We start from the raw sequence: 18189 nt of genomic DNA, 5'->3' as shown, positions 1-18189 counted from the left end.
GTTTTTACAATCTTAAATAGCGTCAGGCTAACTGCACTACCAATAAGCGGTTCTAATGTAATATTTTGTAACCTAATCTGGTATGGTATCAAACGACTTCAGATGATTCTTCAGAAGAAGTCATGTAATTTTTAAAATCCAAGGCCCAAAAACTGAATTCTGCCGCAGTTTTCTAAGCATACGGTAGGGGAAGGAGGTTTTCAGTTTTCTTGAAAATCTAGGAGGCTTAGAACCCATGGATGATACAGCAATCGTTCGCAAGTAAAATTATGTAGGTTCCCTGTATAGGGGCATCAATTCCCAAAAAATATAAGGGTGGGGGCAATAGTGATTTTTATTGACTTTGTTGTTTTGTTGGTTTAATTAACAAAACAAGGTGTCCTTTTTTTTAAGTTGAAAGCGACTGGAGACCGATCAGCCACAGGGAGTATTTTTCGAGGGCGGGGTGTAGACGCCAGCTCCAACCGATTTTGTACTTTCTCTTGACATCTCAATATTGTGTGTGGGGAAATTTTTCAGAGGGAATATTAAGAGGGGGGCCTATACCCGTATTTAGGGATGTTAAACAGCTTACTCAATCTGGAAAACCCTTTTCAGAAATTGTCGTTTGACACCGTGCCCAAGAAACGATAGATTTTGATTTGAATGACATTTTTGCTTCTGTTTCATAAAAGTGTAAAATTACATGATTGTAAATTGATATGATAGCTACCAAGCCAAACAGCCCTGAATATTTTCTCAGAGCTGTAACCATAAGATTAATTCGAAACCTTTGATCAATTTTTTCTTACTTTAAAATGTGTTTGATTCTATGATCTGTGTAGATTGGTATACAAAACAGATATTTTTAAATAAAAAATGCAAAAATAGATAGAACTAGGCAAATTGGGTAAACAATCCAGGGGGAATTTTATGAGAGGAGGAAATTCAGCGAGGTGGGGAGTGACGCTGGCTCTCCGTAATATACCAGAATAGGGATCTCGGTCATTCAACTGGTTATTTACCCCAGAATATTCCTCCTCGCAAAATTCCCGCTGCAGAATACCCCATGCCTATAAATTTGTAGGAAATGTTTGAGGGTCACGGAGCCGCGCACACGTATTTCAAGTGACCCCTTATTTTACAACAAAAAAACAGGCATATATGACCTAGGAGTTGGGGGGACCGGAAATCTTGGAAAAGGCATAGAGTGGAAAGATGAGGATGAAACTTGGTGGGAAGAACAAACATAAATTTGTAGGAAATGTTTGAGGATCACGGAGCCGCGCACACGTTTTTCAAGTGACCCCTTATTTTACAACAAAAAACAGGCATATATGACCTTCTTGTCGTTAAACAGAAAAAAGTTTATTCAGCTGAAAGTAAAGAGCTTCATTAAAACTTAACAGGAGCATAAGCACCGGTCGTAGATACGTGATTGACGTAACCGGACTGGATCCACTTTCTTTTGGGGGAGTTAGAAGGGGTCCAGTGCTTTGACGAGTTTGGTGCCACTGCAGGTGCTAGGACGATGAAAATTGGTAGGCATGTCAGGGACCTGCACAAATTGACTTGATAACAGTCGTTTCCCCCAACTTGATCATCTGGGGTCTGAAGGGAAAGGAAAAATTAGAAAAAATTAGGTATTTTTAACTTACGAATGGATGATTGGATCTTAATGAATTTTGATATTTAGAAGGACCTCGTGTCTCAGAGCTCTTATTTTAAATCTCGACCGAAATTAAGCCTCTGATTTTCATTTTAAATCAATCTTCTGATTCTTAGAATTTTGTTAGAGCTCATGCCATATGAGCTCTTGGCTCTTCCGGCCTCGTCATAAGTGCCATATGAGCTCTTAGCTTTTGTTAATTTAATGGAATACAGTGTAAAGGTAGGTCTAGATAATCATTCTTCTTTTGATAAAATGCTAAATGATGGCCTTGGTAATCTTGACGAGTTTCTCTTTTGGAACTAAAGACCATAGGTAATAAGCTAACAAAATAGGCCTAGTAATGCCGATCGACACCCTTTCCAAACTGAACATTTGCTCGCCCACCATGACAATAAGCCCCAGCCCTCCTTCCTAATACCTGTATATAGCCCTAGCCAAGGTCGTATCTAGAATTTTTGTATGGAGGAGGGGGATATAAAAAACTACAAAATGTATCAAGAACGTGTATATATACATTGTTCTTTTACTTTTTACTAGTCGGACACAAATTTGGAGGGGGTTCGAGCCGGGAAACCTCCCATTCCCTGGATACAGCCCCTAGGCTAAATACAAAAGTTTGCCGGGTAAATATTTAGCAGTTGGCCAGTTCTGAAGGAAATATGCTAAACAAATAAAAATAGTACCATTAAATTCCTTATTTTATGTTCTTTCCAAATATCATGGTTGCTATTCTGATAATACCCCTCCCACCTCCTGATGGCCCATATATAACTCTAATAATATATTTCTTCGTAAATCGAATGTAGTAACACGTCACAAGCTCTTTGTTTAAATGGGTTTTCTGCAGTTTTGATTCGATGAAATCTAGATGAGATCTTGTTCTGCCTGAGTGAGAACAATACAATTGCGACTACAAATATTATTTATAATATCATTATTATCAAATTTCAAATATTATTTGATTATGAAGATTGATTGTTCTATTGTTTTCTTTCAGTTCTCTATATATTTTTTGAACTATATTTGGGATCCTTAAGAAGGTTGATGTACACTGTCAGAAAAGCGACCATGATATTTGGAAAGAAAGTCAACCTACTTTCTCACAGTTAATTTTTTTGGGCGGGGGGGGACAATAGGATGATAGTCCAAGAACAAGATTATAATTGGAGCCTTCAGTGATGACAGCTGTCAAGAATGGTTTTGAAACGTGAGCATTCAAAAATACATAGGGGGACTTGTTAGATGATTTCCAGAAGAATTGTCCGAGGATTGAAAATATAGTTCAATCCCGCTTTTTAGGCCCATAATGAAAAAAGCTGAAATAGCTCAGACACGTTTCGCAGATGAAGGATGACAGATTGCCAAAGAATGGCCTTTTTGGCCATCCATCTAGGAACAAACGAAAAACAGGTCGTCCACAAATGGGGAGGGAGGAGGTCGGAAGAAAGAATTTAAACGAAATTGAAACTTCTTGGGAGGGAAGTGGAGAAAAGGAGTGGAAAAGGAGCAATGAACATATTATGACATCATGCAACATTCTTAATGAATTACTCCCATACTGGTTCAGAGATAGACTACTAAAGAAGCCCTATTGACACTGGGTAACACAGAAGTCCAATAGGTTTCCGGAATTACGAAAGCGCCTGAAACTAAAATAATGTCAGTTGGAGAAGCTGACGCTGACGTATAGTCATCAGAGAAACTTAAGGTCATGGTTGTCTTATCTGCTGCAACCTAGTAAAGAACAAACTAGCCCATAGTAACTGAAAATTTTAAAATACAGCAGCTGCGACAAGTAAAGAACAAACTACGGTTCATAATTACCAAAAAGAAAAAACGCGTTTAGAAACAAACTGGCTAGTGAGATTAATAGCTAAAAGTGGCTAAATTTTACAAAAAGAAACACACTCATGTTATTGTTGGCAATGACATAATTTTGCTTGATCTGGATTGAATAAATCTAGTTCAAATTAAACAAGATTGTTAATTCTATAGTTTTATGTGATCAAAGACTGAAACACATACTTTATGAAACAGTTTGTAGCCCCAAGCTTATCAAGAGCATCAAATATCCCATTAGTCCCTTGCACAATTTAATCACTTAGATCTTATGCAAGTTGTCTCTGTTAATCCAGAGCCATTATACATGAGTTTTAAACAGAGCAAAAAGCTCTTTTTTTTACTGTTTTTACAGTAAAAAAATATTTTTACTGTTTTTCACAAACAGTTGTTCTAACAAAGGAGGTGTTTTAGCGTCAAGTCTGGTAAAAAAAAAAAAAAAAAAAAAACACATTTTAATACCAAAAGCTCTAAAAATCAAAAATTTCAGCAGTAATGCACTTCAAGAAAAAAAAATTGAGTATCTCAGGAACCAACTATAGTACAGGAAAATAGATTGAAATAATTTATAAATCAGGGGTCTTTTGGGGCAATCTTGGGAGAGGAGGGGAGGAAGGAGGACTTTGGAGTTCGTGATAAGTTGTAACCAACTCCGGATATTTTCAATATACTGACTCCAACTCTGACACCTGGAACATTAAACATAATTGATCTGACTCCTGCTCCATGCTGTAAATACTGAGCTAGCTATCAAATTTGTTTCATACTCCTCAGAAACAAGATCGCCTCAGCAATGTCTTCTTTGTTAGATATCCAGAGATCAGAATTAAATTCAGTATTGAGAAGAGTCTTTCAACACCTACTTGAATGGGGCCCAATTTTGAATCCATAACTGCAATCCACGTGGTCTTGCATTATTTCTGCTATCCCAACTCCATTCAACAAAACTTTACTAGAAATCCAACCCCAAAGCCCTGGAAGGAGGAGATTTTTGTCCTTACCCCCCCCCCCCTAGCAGGTATGATTATTAGCATACAAAGCTAAAAGTCAGTTGCTCTAAGTCCGATAAAAGTCAGAATTGCTTTGAAATCAAAATCTAGAGCATTTTATTTTAACTGATTTGACTCATAGAAAGCTCAGATGAATATTTGACTGTGTCTGTGATTAAAAACCTATATTCGAAATACATAAGGCCCCCTCCCCCTGACAACAATTTACATTTTTTGCCATACAACGTTTCTAGGAGCAAAATATACTCAGCTTGTTTCAAACCTAAAATTGCGTAAAATTCTTTGTTTCAAAAATTCACAAATCTTACCTGCTCACCAGTGACAGTTCTACTTTCCAAGATACCAGCCATTTTGACTACAATTCCTATAAAAATAAATATTATAGTTCCTTTAAAAATAAATATTCATATAACGATTTAAGGATCCTGTTAATACAGTAAACAATAAGGCAAATCTATCAATGACAATTGGTCAAAGACTATCAATAGCATTTCAGCAATTTTAAGACCAAACAATACACAAACTAGCAACAATGCCGACATGCTGTTCACACACAAATGAGGATAAAAGCACCAAAATGAATTAACTGTAAGCAGTAGTCATTTTCAATAGAAACAGAACAAAAATCACTTTTACTGGCAGGCAATCAATTTAAAAAGGAACAAAAAGTGCATAACAGCATTGATTCAGGAAAATTTTAGGGGAGAGGGGCAGGGCATAATTTGCAATGGGGAGGGGGGGGGGCAAGTGCCCCCCAAAACCCCAGTTCTCCCACCCTTAAATCTAGTTTCTTCAAAAATCTTGTCAAAACTAAAATCAGCATGCATAAGTCAAGCATCAACAAAACAGGTCAGGCTTCTTTAGTATATCTTTGTCTTTATGGTACTAAATGGCTCACTTTCTCTTGATTTGAAGAAATTGGCACCAAATTTACCCCCTCCCCCCCCCCCCCCAAGGATTTTGACGAAAATACGCCACAGGAGAGGGGCAAGGTATTTTTAATATGTAGATAAGGTGATTTTACATTTGTAAATGAAAATACAAAACAAAGATATTTTCAGCAGCTTTGCCCCCCTAAAACTGACTTTTTTCAAGATCTAGGGAAAAAAAACAAAGGTAGATATAGATTTCCCTGGTGGTCTCCTCTACCAAATTAATGCCACGGTCTGTAAAAGTTCAGCAAAAACTATTTCTTTAGTATAAATATAGTATTATACAAGTCATAAAATACCAACCACCTCCTGATCATGCTGAATATCTAGGAGGGACATACCCCCTCCCCTTAATAGATGCCAATCCCTGTAATCATTGAGTAAGAACAACCTCTTTATGACCAGGGTTTCATCACAGAGATTTCAAAATAAAAACCCCAGATAATACTGAATACAAGATAAGGATCTTCATTTTCTTATAAACATCAAATAATTGCAGAAGCCAGAGCCTATGTACAGTTATCATCGTTAATGCATCTAGATGACAAACATAAGAAAAGACTACATTTCTTGCACTCTATCTTTGGTCGCTGTTCAGCTAACAAAACTCTATGAAATAATACCTGCAAATGAAAAGCCCTAGAATCTACAAACAAGCACTAAAGATTGATTGTTCTTGGGGTCTTTGACCTTGAATGTTCTTCCAAATAGATTGAAAGCAATATGAGAAAAGTGCAGTACACCAGGTAAACTATCAAGGTATATAGTATAGAATTTTATACAAGTGAATTTGGAAAGAGCATAAAAAGATACACTGAGTGGTGTATTTACATTTTACTTAGCTAAATAGTGGGAAAACTCCATATTTGCCTAAATTTGGGTTGTAGATCTGTTTCTAAAAGCTCTCTTATTATCCTATACCATAAACTCATCTGTTTCAGTACTCTTTGGTTGGAAAAAGGATTAAGTTTTGAAAAAGGATTATATTTTGAATAGTGATTTCAGTGTTACGCAACAGATTAAATGGTGAAAAAAGGATTATTTTCTGAATTAATTAGAGACTGAATCTGAACCAGTGGTGGAAAAAGGATTATAATAATCCATTATAATAATCCCTATCGATACTGAGGATTAGTATCGAGATATTTTCAGTGATAGTTTATGTCCCCGCCCACTGATGGAAAGGATGTTTACAATTGGTGAAACAGTGTTTTGCAGATTTACACACTACAAAAGCTGGCCCGTGAAGATAATAAAAGTTATACCAATTAAGGACGGTCAAGCTAAGTACCAAGTACTCTGCTACGGAGGTGAAAACAAACTCGCAATTGTTACTGCTGGGTCCCTAATGGAATACGATGCTGGTTATGAAGTGGCCAAAACCGACAAAAGGCCCGCAGTGGCAAAAGCACTAAAAGAAATGCTTCAAAATCCGGATCTTGGTGGAACTGTCTCGAGTAACGCAACTTCGCTTCGAGAATCGCTTGATCAAATAGCGCTCAAGATAGCGTCCAATCAAGCCAATATTAGCACAACGGTTTCTGCTGAAATCACAAAACAAGTAGAAAAACTAAAGGACAGTATGCCAGGAATTACGACTTCTCAGGTTGAAAAAAATCACTCAAGCTGTCCACGACAGTTTGAAGATCGAATACAACATGAAGTTTGAACTATACCATAAGTCATTACTGCGAATTGAAAAAATGATTTCGACCTATGAAAAGTCAGTCAATTCGCTATGGTGTGAGATTGACTCTTTGAAACAGGAAGCGAAGGCAACAAAGCTGGTCATACACGGCGTGAAAGAGGTTTCCGCCTCACAAACTGTGTCATCAAATCTGTTGAACATTATGAAAAAAAAGCTGGAAATTAGTGACCTCAGCATAGCCAATATAAGTGATGTTCGAAAGATTGGCAACGAGACAAAGGAGAGAGGGGCATCTTTTGAGGTGAGCTTCAGAACAGTTTTGTTGGCAAAAACAGTACTGGGTGAAAGAAAAAAATTAAAAGGAACAGGTCTCTTCATTTCTGAGTCTTTGACTAAAGCTAGGCTAGACCTCCTCAATGCTACTAAAGACAAAGTTGGAAATCGGAATGTTTGGACAGTAGACGGAAAAATCATGGCCAAAATAGGGTCAACTACAAAGCGAATTACGAATGTCGATGACATAATTGCATTGCCGATCCTTCTCAACCAGTAATGTAACAAGACAGGGAGTAATTGCATTGTGTCAGTGATTAATTAATTAGTTCATTTAGTGCGTTATACAGATGAATCGACTAGAACAGTTTGAAAAAAATCCTCTGTGCCTAGATTCTTTGATAAACACAACGCTAGGTGAAGATGACAAAGAACAGAGTGAATTATTGGTAGATATTATATCATGCAGATATGTAAGTGAGTGCTCGAAAAAGGTAAATAAGTCGGACTTAAGGGTTGGCCACTTAAATTGTCAGTCATTACAGACAGCATATGATGAAATATCTGAAGTTGTTAGTAGAAATAATCAATTTGATGTTCTAGCGCTGACAGAAACGTTCCTTACAGAGAGTATGGATAAGAAAATGCTTGATATTACAGGTTTCTTGTTAGAAGTATTAAACCGTGAAAAGCTAAGGAAAGGTGGTCTAGCGTATTATGTGCGACAAGGACTTGATTATTCGCTAATACCTGATTTTAATATTCGTGTTGAAGGAATATTTGAGTCATTCTGTCTCAAGGTAAAATTAAATCATCAGGAAATTCTAATGGTGTTGGTATATCATAGCCCGTCAGGTGATACGGAAATATTTATGGATGAACTAGAAAAGCTTTTGTCAAAGTTGAAGTGTCATCAGTACCCGGAAATAATGCTTGGGGATTTTAATATGGATCTACTATCATTAAAAAATAACAAAAATCTCTTATTTTTTCAAAACTGTATGTCATATGGTTACCTGCCTATAGTCCGAATACCCACAAGGGTAACTCCAACGTCCACGACTCTGATTGATAATATATTTGTATCTCACCAAAATATTGTTAGAAAGTTCGTAGAAGTACTATTATTTGAAACATCAGAACATTTCGCTACTTTCACTGATGTAGTGACGGATAAAAGTAAGATGAAGTCAGAACCGAATTACAGGCTTAATCGGCGAGATGAATCATAAAAAAATATTGCAGATCTAGTACTAAGCTTAAATTGTATTCAGTGGGAAATTTTTTTTCAAGCCCACGTTGATTCAGATTCAGCGTATTCGGCATTTATTGATTTAATTACTAGCAGTTATAATTACCACTGTCCTGTGTTGAAGGAGCCAAAGCGTAAGCATTTGCCCAGAAAACCATGGATGACACAGGTACTTCTTGTTTCTGTTAACAACTGCAAAACTCTTTATAAACAATATTTAAATGATCCGTCTGAAGAGAATTTTCACCAGATTAAAGAATATAGAAATAAGTTAAACCAGCTGAAAAGAAATGCAAAGGAAATATATTTTCAAAAAGAGTTTTAAAAATGCAAATGGAAACCCCAGGAAAACCTGGCAAATAATTAATTCGGTCATTGATCCAAATAAGTCAGAAAAAAATACATCATATAAAAGAACTAGTAAGTGAAAAAGAATCAATAAAATCACCAGAAGAAATTTCAAGTCTTCTTGGTTAATTTTTTGTAAATGTGGGACAAAAAATAAAAGATAAACTATCAAATGCAAAATCAAGAAGAAAACTAATGACACAGGTAACACCTCCAAAACTAAAGAAACAAGAGACAATGGCAGAAATGCAAAAATTTCCGTCTGTTACATGTGATGAAGTAAAAAAAATGCATTTGTGAAATTAAAGGGACAAGGTCAACGGGCCTAGATGGGCTTTCTTTGCAACTAATACGAAAAGTACAACCAGCAATCATTGAGCCTCTTACAGTCCTTATAAACAGAAGCCTTGACGAAGGTATTTTCCCTACTAAACTAAAAGAATCCAAATTAATTCCACTTTTTAAAGGAGGAGATCCAACAGTAATTGATAACTATCGACCAATTAGCTTACTTCCAATTTTTTTGAAAATATATGAAAAGCTTGCTGCAAAAAGACTATATGAATACTTTGAAGCTAATAAAATTCTTTCTGATAAACAATATGGATTTCGGAAAAACAGATCCACTGAACTCGCAATTACGGATCTTATAATGAATATAAAATCGGCGCAAGATGATGGTTTATATTCTCTGGCGATATTTCTAGATTTAACAAAAGCTTTTGATTGCGTTGATTTTGACATCCTTCTTGAAACATTAGAAGGATATGGGATAAAGTCGACGGTTCTTCATTGGATTCAGTCGTATCTAACATATTGATGTTGTAAAATACTTGCTAATGGTATCTAATCAGGTTCATTCGATGTAACTTGTGGGGTGCCCCAGGGATCAGTTCTTGGACCATTACTTTTTTTAATTTATGTGAATGAACTTTTGGCTGATATCCCCTTTGTATATATAATAAATTTTGTGGACGACACAGTACTATTTCTAACACATAAAAACCATGAGCAACTAATTACAAACGCTGAAGTTTGCCTCCAGGCAGCAACCGAATTCTTTGAAGAGCGGTTGCTTTCCCTTAATACAAAAAAGACCAAGTATATCATTTTTAAACATGGAAATGACCCAGTTTACGATAGCAAGATAAATACGGCAGACCACAAAAAAATTGAAAGAGTTGACCACATTAAATATTTAGGTATAATAATTGATGAAAAGCTGGATTGGGCAATCCACATTAAATTTCTTTGTATGAAGCTGTCAAGAGCTGTTGGTATTCTCCATACTGAAATTTATTTTTCCCCATAAAATATTACTGATCCTATATTTTAGTCTATTCTACTCATATCTTTTATATGGAATAAGCATTTGGGCTTCAAATTATAAGTCAGAATGGAAGCAAGTTCAAATTCTTCAGAATAAAGCTATACGTGCAATTTGCAAGCTTGAGCCTTGTCAGAGTGTGAAGGCGTTTTTAATAAGACTTAAGATATTAAATGTGGCTCAACTTTGAGACAAAAAGATTGCCGAAACTTTATATAAAGTAAGCACAAATACCGCACCTGAGTCGTTTATGTCAGTTTTTTGAAGGAATGATGAAATTCACCAACATGATACTTGGCATGCATTGCAACTAGTTACAGAAACGAGACGTCTCACGTCGTCTGGTTTTTCAATTAGATTTACCAGACCAAAAATATGGAATTATTTGCCAAATACTTTGAGAAATGCTAATAGCCTACCAGAGTTCAAAAGTAAGATTAAAAGCTTCTTAATGGAAAACATTGAATTAGATCATAATTTCTTTTACTGATAGTTCTCTATGTTTTGTTTTATTAATTTACGTTTGTTTTCTTTTCTTTTCCCTTCTTCTTCTTTTCTCTTCTTACCTTATAATTCTATTCTTGATGATTGAATGAATACTGTCACCCGTTATGGTCAGTGCTCTCTTAGGGTGTAGTTAGTTTATAGTGTGTGATTTGTTTTTTTTGTTATTAAACGAATTGAATTGAATAAAGTAGTTTATAAAATTTTATAAAGTGGTTTATAAAATTTTGTAGTGTTTCTTTATGGATAGTGGAACCAAAAACTGATTCCATATATTATAATCATTTTAAACAATATTTTATCTACAAATAATTTTGCTTAATAGAAAAAGTAGACTTCATTGAGTCAGAACTAGATCTCCCCTTATACAACACATCACAAGATGGATAACAAAAAACAAGTATCTTGTGATGGTTACATTTTGGACCATTAGGGGGGAGGGAGTAGTTAGGGGGAAATTCTAGTTTAGCTTCTTTTGCTATCTTGGAATGGGGTTAGCTTAGGAAAAATAAAACTTTCCATAATGAATCCAGGACCAAAAACATACTCAGACTCTGCAAAGTTTTCATTCAATAAAGTTCAAATTGTGGTCTGGTCTTGAGAAGGCATGGGGGTTATCAGCCCTATTCATGTCAATTTTTGTTTGCTTTGAGTTCAACTTGGTTATTTATTATAATTTCTATTTGTTTTGAGTTTTATTTATTTGTTAATAATGATTTGTAGTAGTTTTATGCTTGGAAGATTATTTGCCCTTGTTTTTGCAGTGTAAATGTATGAGCAGTCCAATACATAAGGAGAATGAAAACAATTCTTACCCTGTGGTGGTGCAGTGGGTTTGACCTTAGCTTGGTAATATGGGACCCAGAGATCAAATCATGCTGCAGTAATACACTGCAGAGCTGATGCAAGGACATGAGTAGTCAAGAAGCATCATTAATCTGATAAAATACAATAAAACAATTCTTACTTTACAGTATGAAAAATAATCCTAATTAACATATTTTCCAGCAGGAGAACCTTTATCATCACTTCTTTCACTGTTGTACAAGTTTTTAAACAAAATTTGACTGTAATTAGCCATTTTTAGATAGTCTATACACAAAAGTTAAACAGTACCATTGCCATCATACAAAAATATATTAATAGGCAAATGTTTATGAATTAGGTCAGGTTAAGATAGATTAGCTAGATGGCTCTTGGGTGTTTGTTTTCTAAATGATTTTCAATACACATAGAATAAACATAAATACTGAAAAATGTGATTGAAAATAACTGGAAATGCAGTGAAAGAAGTGAAGATAATGTTTCTCCCACTGGAAAATATGTTCAATTACCTAAATTTGCACTTTGGAGCAAATTAGTTGCAAGAACTCTGATGCCCTGTAGCTGATGATGGTGATAGATCTGATTACTCTGTTAAGGTCAAGCAACAAACCATCAGGACCAGAGAGTGCTGAAGAGATGCAATTTAAGCCTACTTGGTAACAGTGATCACATAGTAGGTATGGTTCAAGAACCATTCTCCAAGACAATTTAGAGTTGGCACCACTGCACAACAGTAACTTCAGACTGAGTGTGCAAGATGGTTGGGTATGACAAGCTACATCATCCTCCAAGCTGACTCTCTATTGTCTTCTCAGAATGTTATGGTAGTGAGGGCTGGGAGGAGTTTTACCAGTGGGATCTCCATGGCTTGGCCTCCTATTTCTTGTCAAGCCTCTTTTTCAATTCCTCATGTGACGTTGCAGAGACTGTCTCTTGGCTTAGTTGGTTCCAAACATTCACCAATCACTGGCTGAAAAAATCTAGTCAGACCTTGGTGTTAACAGTGAATTTGAACAGCTTTTTGAAAAGTCCTTGTGTTTGTTTTTTGTGGGTAGAGAAGGTGAACAACTTCTGGTCTACCTGCTGGAGGTACCTGTAGGTGAGCATCATGTCATTACACCTATGCCAAAAAATAAACAAGTGTTGGGAAGTTAGCAGATTGTAATCTACTGTAGTAAGGCTGACTGAGTAAACTGTCAATGCATTTTGTGGCTCTCCTTTGGATGCCTTCAATAAGCTGGATGTTGCTCTTCTAAAAAGGACCAGCAAGACATGTTCTAAACATCCAAGATTGACCTGACCAAAGCTTTATATAGTTTCAGAAAAAACATGGAGGATTGACTACTGATGGTTCTTTTCAGGAGCCCCAAATTTGTGCTTGCTTTTAAAACTGCTTTGGCAGTGTGCTTATGGAATTTTAAACTGTCATCCAACAGGACTCCTAGATCTTTACTGCTACCAGAAGTAGGAAGCAAGACTGTCAATGACAGTTTGCCATTGTATAGGGTGTACTGGTGCTGCAGACTGCCTCACCAAAAATGAAGAGTGACATACTTTAAGATGTGAAGGGACAAAAGCCAGTTATCCTACCATGCTTGAATTTGTAAGTAAGAATTGTTATAAAGGATGTAGCCTAAAGTAAGAATTGTTTTCTTAACATGGCACCTTATGTACTGGACTGCTCATACATTTACATCATTTTTGCTTATTCTTGGCTTAATGGAACTGTTTAGTTTTGTAAACTATTTTTGAAAACTGTTTGTTATTTTTTACATAAACTTTTTAATGGAAAAAATTATATTGGGTAAATATAATTTACCCAATAAAATACCAATAGTATTCAGTTCATGGAAATGAAACTTTCAGGGATGAATCTACAGACTAAAGTATGTCCCAGGAAGGTATTTTGAAGCAACTACCTCCACCTCTTCTCCCTATAGAGGGCCCTGGCCTTTGATGACCTTTAAAAATATGTGTGTTATAAAAGTGAAACCTTGCAAAATAGATCCTCTGCTTAATTGAAGCACAACAAAATTGTTTTCAGCTTCATAACTTTGCTCAGTTCCATTTTATAAGGTTTTAAAGATATGCAAATACATTTCCTAAATTTTGAAAAAAAAAAAATTGATATGGCTCAAAATTCTACTCAGATAACAGGAATTGCATTTTCAGAACTAAAGTCAGAGAAAAAGCAACTAGTAATTGAAGACTAAGGTAAAATGTTGTTTTGTCAAAATTTCAATAGGTATAGCCTAGACCTGTCATGTAGGCAAATATCAGGGCCCTCTAGAGGGAGAAGGAGTGGAGGTGGGTACTTTAAAATAACTTCCTGGGACATACTTTAGCCTGTAGACCCATCCCTGAAAGTTTCATTGTCCTAACCTAAACCCTTTCTGAGATAGCAAGAAATCAATTTAACTAGAAATTTACCTTATATTGTGTATCTTCTCAGTTTTTCCATAAGAATCCATTGTATGTGTTGCTATTTGTATGTTGGAGAAGCTGTTTTGCAATGTTTTACTTTCATAGCACATAGATTTTTAAGGTCATCATAGGTCACTGCCCTCTAGAGGGAGGAGTGGAGGTAGGACTTCAAAATACTTCCTGGGACATAGACTACTTTAGTCTATAGACCTATTACTGAAAGTTCCATTTTCCTAATCTTACCCCTTTCCAATATAGTGAAAAGTAGCTGAACTAGAATTTTTCCCTACTTTTATTCCATTAAGATGTTTCCTTCTGTGGAGCCATCAAACTACAATTTTGCCTTTCATTCATCTATTTAGCTCAGATCCTTTCCAAAATAAAAAAAAGAGCATCTCATCTAGTTTTATTAAGATTTCTTCAGGTTCGAGTGTGCAAATTACTTAACTATTTTATCTTTATCCTTCTGGGCGCTAAATTAACTTGTAGCGTGAAAGAGATTACAAAACTTTTGCGATTGCAAACTGCCAAGTTTTGAGGGAGTGAAATTTTGATGCCCGAAAAGAACGAAGTTAAAAAATTTGCAGGCGTGTGGCAGCCTTTGGACTCAGGTATTTGAGATTTTTCAACTTTGGAATGGTATGGTTTATCCACTTGCACATTTCTGATCAAACATCTTCGGAAAATTTGAGGTGAGTTAGATTGAATGCAGTGAATCTGCTGAGCGCCTAATAGGTCTCTGTTTTCAGGCTTTTAAAAAAGACAGCCAATCCAATAGCTAGGTTTTGGTATTAGCTTTTGACATTGCCCTCCTTTGAAAGACATCCAGAGAGTACCAATAAACAAATGAAAGTTTTTCTCTCAATGGACGAGGGAGGCTATAGAAATAAAAAAAAACATGTTTGCTAGTTTTTCAATAGATAGAGACATGGGGAATATAAATATTGACCCAATTTAGGATTGTCTTTTGAAAAAAGAACCAATAGTCAAAAAGAGAATTAAAATTTTACATAGTCACCAGGGGACAAGATCACCTACTGTACTAAAAAGATTTACTTCAATATTAGCTAACAAGAGGATTATTTCGCGACATAATAGTTAACTTAGTCCCAATTTTCATAATTTTCCTTAGTTGCTTTGATGTTCTCATTGAAGTAGCTCAAATAGCTTCTTTTCCCTATGTGGATCAGTAGCGACAATTGTATTTATTTTTATTGGTGGTGGTTTTATTTGTTTTTAGTTTAGTGTTTTTTCTTTTTGTCTTGTGCTGACGATGCTTAGTTTCCCTTTCATGTATACCTAACTAATACTTAATTCATATATGTTTAAATTTGACATTACTGAACTATTTTTTATTTAATGCTTTGTTGTTGAAAAAAATAGCTGAAAAACATATTAGCATTACGGAATGCACGAGACACATGTTTCGGAGGAGAAACAAATAAAACGCATCTTTTACAGCAATATATAATTATTTACATGCATATTGTCTTGTCAAGCTTGAGTTTTTGTGCCATTTGTGATTCTTAAAAAGATTCGATAATAAAGCAAAAGAATCACTAAGTTTTAATAAACCACTAAAAATTATAAGGAAAAAATAGAGAATTCACTAGACAAATAAAAATACAAATTAATAACAGTTCATACACATTAGGAGTAAAACCCGGCGCTTGTTACAATACTGCTACTATTACCACAAGCAACTCACCGTAGCACAAAGCCACCCAATGCCAACATAGCTACGCACGCTCCTCCTGCGGTAAAATTATAGCAAATCGTATAGCTGGCTTTCGTATAAAGTGAATATACCACTCGATGCCTTTTTTATGCTCTTTACGAATATAATAATCGCCTCTACTTTAAATTGAGATTTAAGCACTTTTTTAGCTCTTAAAAATGACGAATTTTCAAAAAATTATGACAGTTCATAATAACTGACTCACAAATAAAGCAAACACACCACTAATGCCTTTTTTATGTTCTTTACGAATATAATAATCGCTTCTACTACAAATTCAAGTTTAAGCACTTAAAAATGAAGAATTAAACTTTAAGCTCAAATTTAAGCTCTTAAAAATGGCAAATTTTCAAATAAAGTACGAGCTATCCATCGTTTCCGACAAAATAATACTACATTTTCTCAGTACTAAATTTTTTTATAATAAGACTAGTTTAGGTTAGGTTAGGTTAAAAAGTGCTAAAATTCAAACTTAAGGTAGAAGTGATTATTATAGTCGTAAAGAGCATAAAAAAGGCATCGAGTGGTATATTCACTTTATACGAAAGCCAGTTATACGATTTGTTATAACTTTACCCCTCTTCCATACCAACATATTTAAAGCCTCTTTATACCCTCCCAAGTAGTTCTCATTTCCTTTAGATCTTTGTTTATGACAGCCTCCCACCACAACCTCGGAAGCCCTGCTTCCCGTTTAGCCCTAGACGGCTGGCCGAAAAGGACAACCTTTGGCAATATCCCACCCTTCAGCCGCCTGTTGGAATGCGTCTCAAAAACAAAGATTTATTGCTCTTCTAGGAAGAAAAGGAAGAAAAATATTCCGATAGATTTGTGTATTAAGTTTTATCCAGATACAGAGTAAGTCGAAATATTTGCTTAATAATTCTTCCCAGTGTCACTACCTCTAATAAAACTTTTGTAGATGAGTACGAAAATGGAAATGTCTAGAATAGCCTATATTTTAAATAGGCCTAGGCCACAATTTTTCTTCATCTGGTGAAGTAAGAATTGTTTTCTTAACGGGTCCCCTTCTGAGGTAGGTAAACCACTAAATTAGTGTCAGATAATTCGCTGTATATACTCCCTAGATAGGTTAGTCTACTTTATTTGAAATTGTACCCAGGCCTAGTGTATCCACTTAAATTGTATAATTTCATCCTTAAATTGCACTTTTATCACTTAGAATACTCTTTAGATGAATTGAATGTAACAGGTTAGATTAAGATGTACTTGAAGCAGTCTAAAGGTGGGCACAAATGTTTAAGATTTCCCTCAATAGATCTAGGGTATTTTGTGAACTGTTGTTTATACACTGTTTTTATGAACCATTGTCTGTTAAAGGTTTTTTAATGGATAGGAGCCATATAAGATAAAATTCTAGTTCACTGTCTTCTTGCTTGGATGTATTAGAAATTAACCTACTTAAGATGAGACACTGGCTATTCAGCCCAACTCAGTATCAAGAAGCTGCTGGGCCAAATGCTACCATTGGGTTTTGTATTCTGTTCAAAGAAATTACAGCCACACCATGTCCCACTTGTGACCATGCTTTTGGAATCCCCCAATCAGTTGTACATCCTTTCTGACAATGTTGTTCCAAAATTTTGGTAAATTTTTCACAGTTCATATAATTGACCTACCAATAAAGTGAACATACCAGCCAATGCCTTTTTTATGTTCTTTATAAATATAATAAACATTTCTATCACAAATTCAAGTTTAAGCCCTTTTTGAGCTCTGAAAAATGACCAAAATATGGAATATAAAAAAGGCTTAAAACATTGGTCTTAAATTTACTGTTTCATTACAAAGCCTTTTTTTAATGTTATATAATCCACAAGCATTAATTTTCCATAATTAAGTTTAATAGATAAATTTTATTTTGCTGTTTATGCTGTTTTGTTCTTCCTTGATGCCAAATTTTCAATTAAAGTATGAGTTATCAGTTGTTCTTGATTTTGACAAAATAATACTATGTTTTCTTAGTGGCAAAATTATTTATATTTAGGTTAGGCCAAAAAGTGCTTAAATTTGAATTTACTAATTGAATTTTATTGGTAAGTCAATTGTATAAACTGCAAAAAATTTCATCTGACCCCCTGTTTTTTTCTTTCATGAATTACTTCTGAGCTTCTTTAAGTTTCTTGTTTTTTTTTTTATGGCTCTTAGTATTTACCAAGTAACATATAGCAATTGCAATTTTTGTTGGTTCTGATTTGCTAGTTTGGGCACTTCCAGATAAGCTAGGACAGTAAAAGTTGGCAGGCATATTAGGGACCAGATGAGGTTAAATGAGAAATAGTTTCTTCCCCAAATTAAACATTTGAGGGGAGGGGAAGTGAACAAGATAGTTAAGAAGAATTTTTATTTGCTGATAAAACAAATGATTGTTCTTCTTAAGTATGGCTTGTGCTCTAG

General features: G+C 35.1%; 2 protein-coding genes across 4 annotated transcripts in view; one reads left to right on the top strand and one right to left on the bottom strand.

Annotated features, from left to right (window-relative positions):
- The window catches only part of LOC136025858 (ADP-ribosylation factor-like protein 6-interacting protein 1), a 38803-nt gene extending 24247 nt beyond the window's left edge, over positions 1 to 14556 (bottom strand). Inside the window, exons 1-2 of one of the 2 annotated variants that reach the window (XM_065701888.1) lie at positions 14482 to 14556; positions 4809 to 4864 (exon numbers count right to left, since the gene is read on the bottom strand). In XM_065701888.1, coding sequence (XP_065557960.1) covers positions 4809 to 4850 — 42 coding nt within the window. In that variant the 5' untranslated portion in view covers positions 4851 to 4864; positions 14482 to 14556. Of the gene's footprint in view, positions 1 to 4808; positions 4865 to 14039; positions 14390 to 14481 lie in introns of those variants that run through there. The other variant, XM_065701889.1, reaches the window with a different exon arrangement.
- A 1969-nt stretch (positions 14557 to 16525) lies between these two features.
- LOC136025857 (ubiquitin-conjugating enzyme E2-18 kDa-like) overlaps positions 16526 to 18189 on the top strand; it is a 29381-nt gene continuing 27717 nt past the window's right edge. Inside the window, exon 1 of one of the 2 annotated variants that reach the window (XM_065701885.1) lies at positions 16526 to 16629. The gene's annotated coding sequence lies outside the window, so the exon portion shown is untranslated. Of the gene's footprint in view, positions 16630 to 16845; positions 16864 to 18189 lie in introns of those variants that run through there. The other variant, XM_065701887.1, reaches the window with a different exon arrangement.

The sequence above is a fragment of the Artemia franciscana genome, chromosome 4 (assembly GCF_032884065.1).
Source record: "Artemia franciscana chromosome 4, ASM3288406v1, whole genome shotgun sequence".
In the NCBI taxonomy this organism is placed as follows: Eukaryota; Metazoa; Arthropoda; class Branchiopoda; order Anostraca; family Artemiidae; genus Artemia; species Artemia franciscana.
This window is presented reverse-complemented; position numbering and strand designations above follow the sequence as displayed.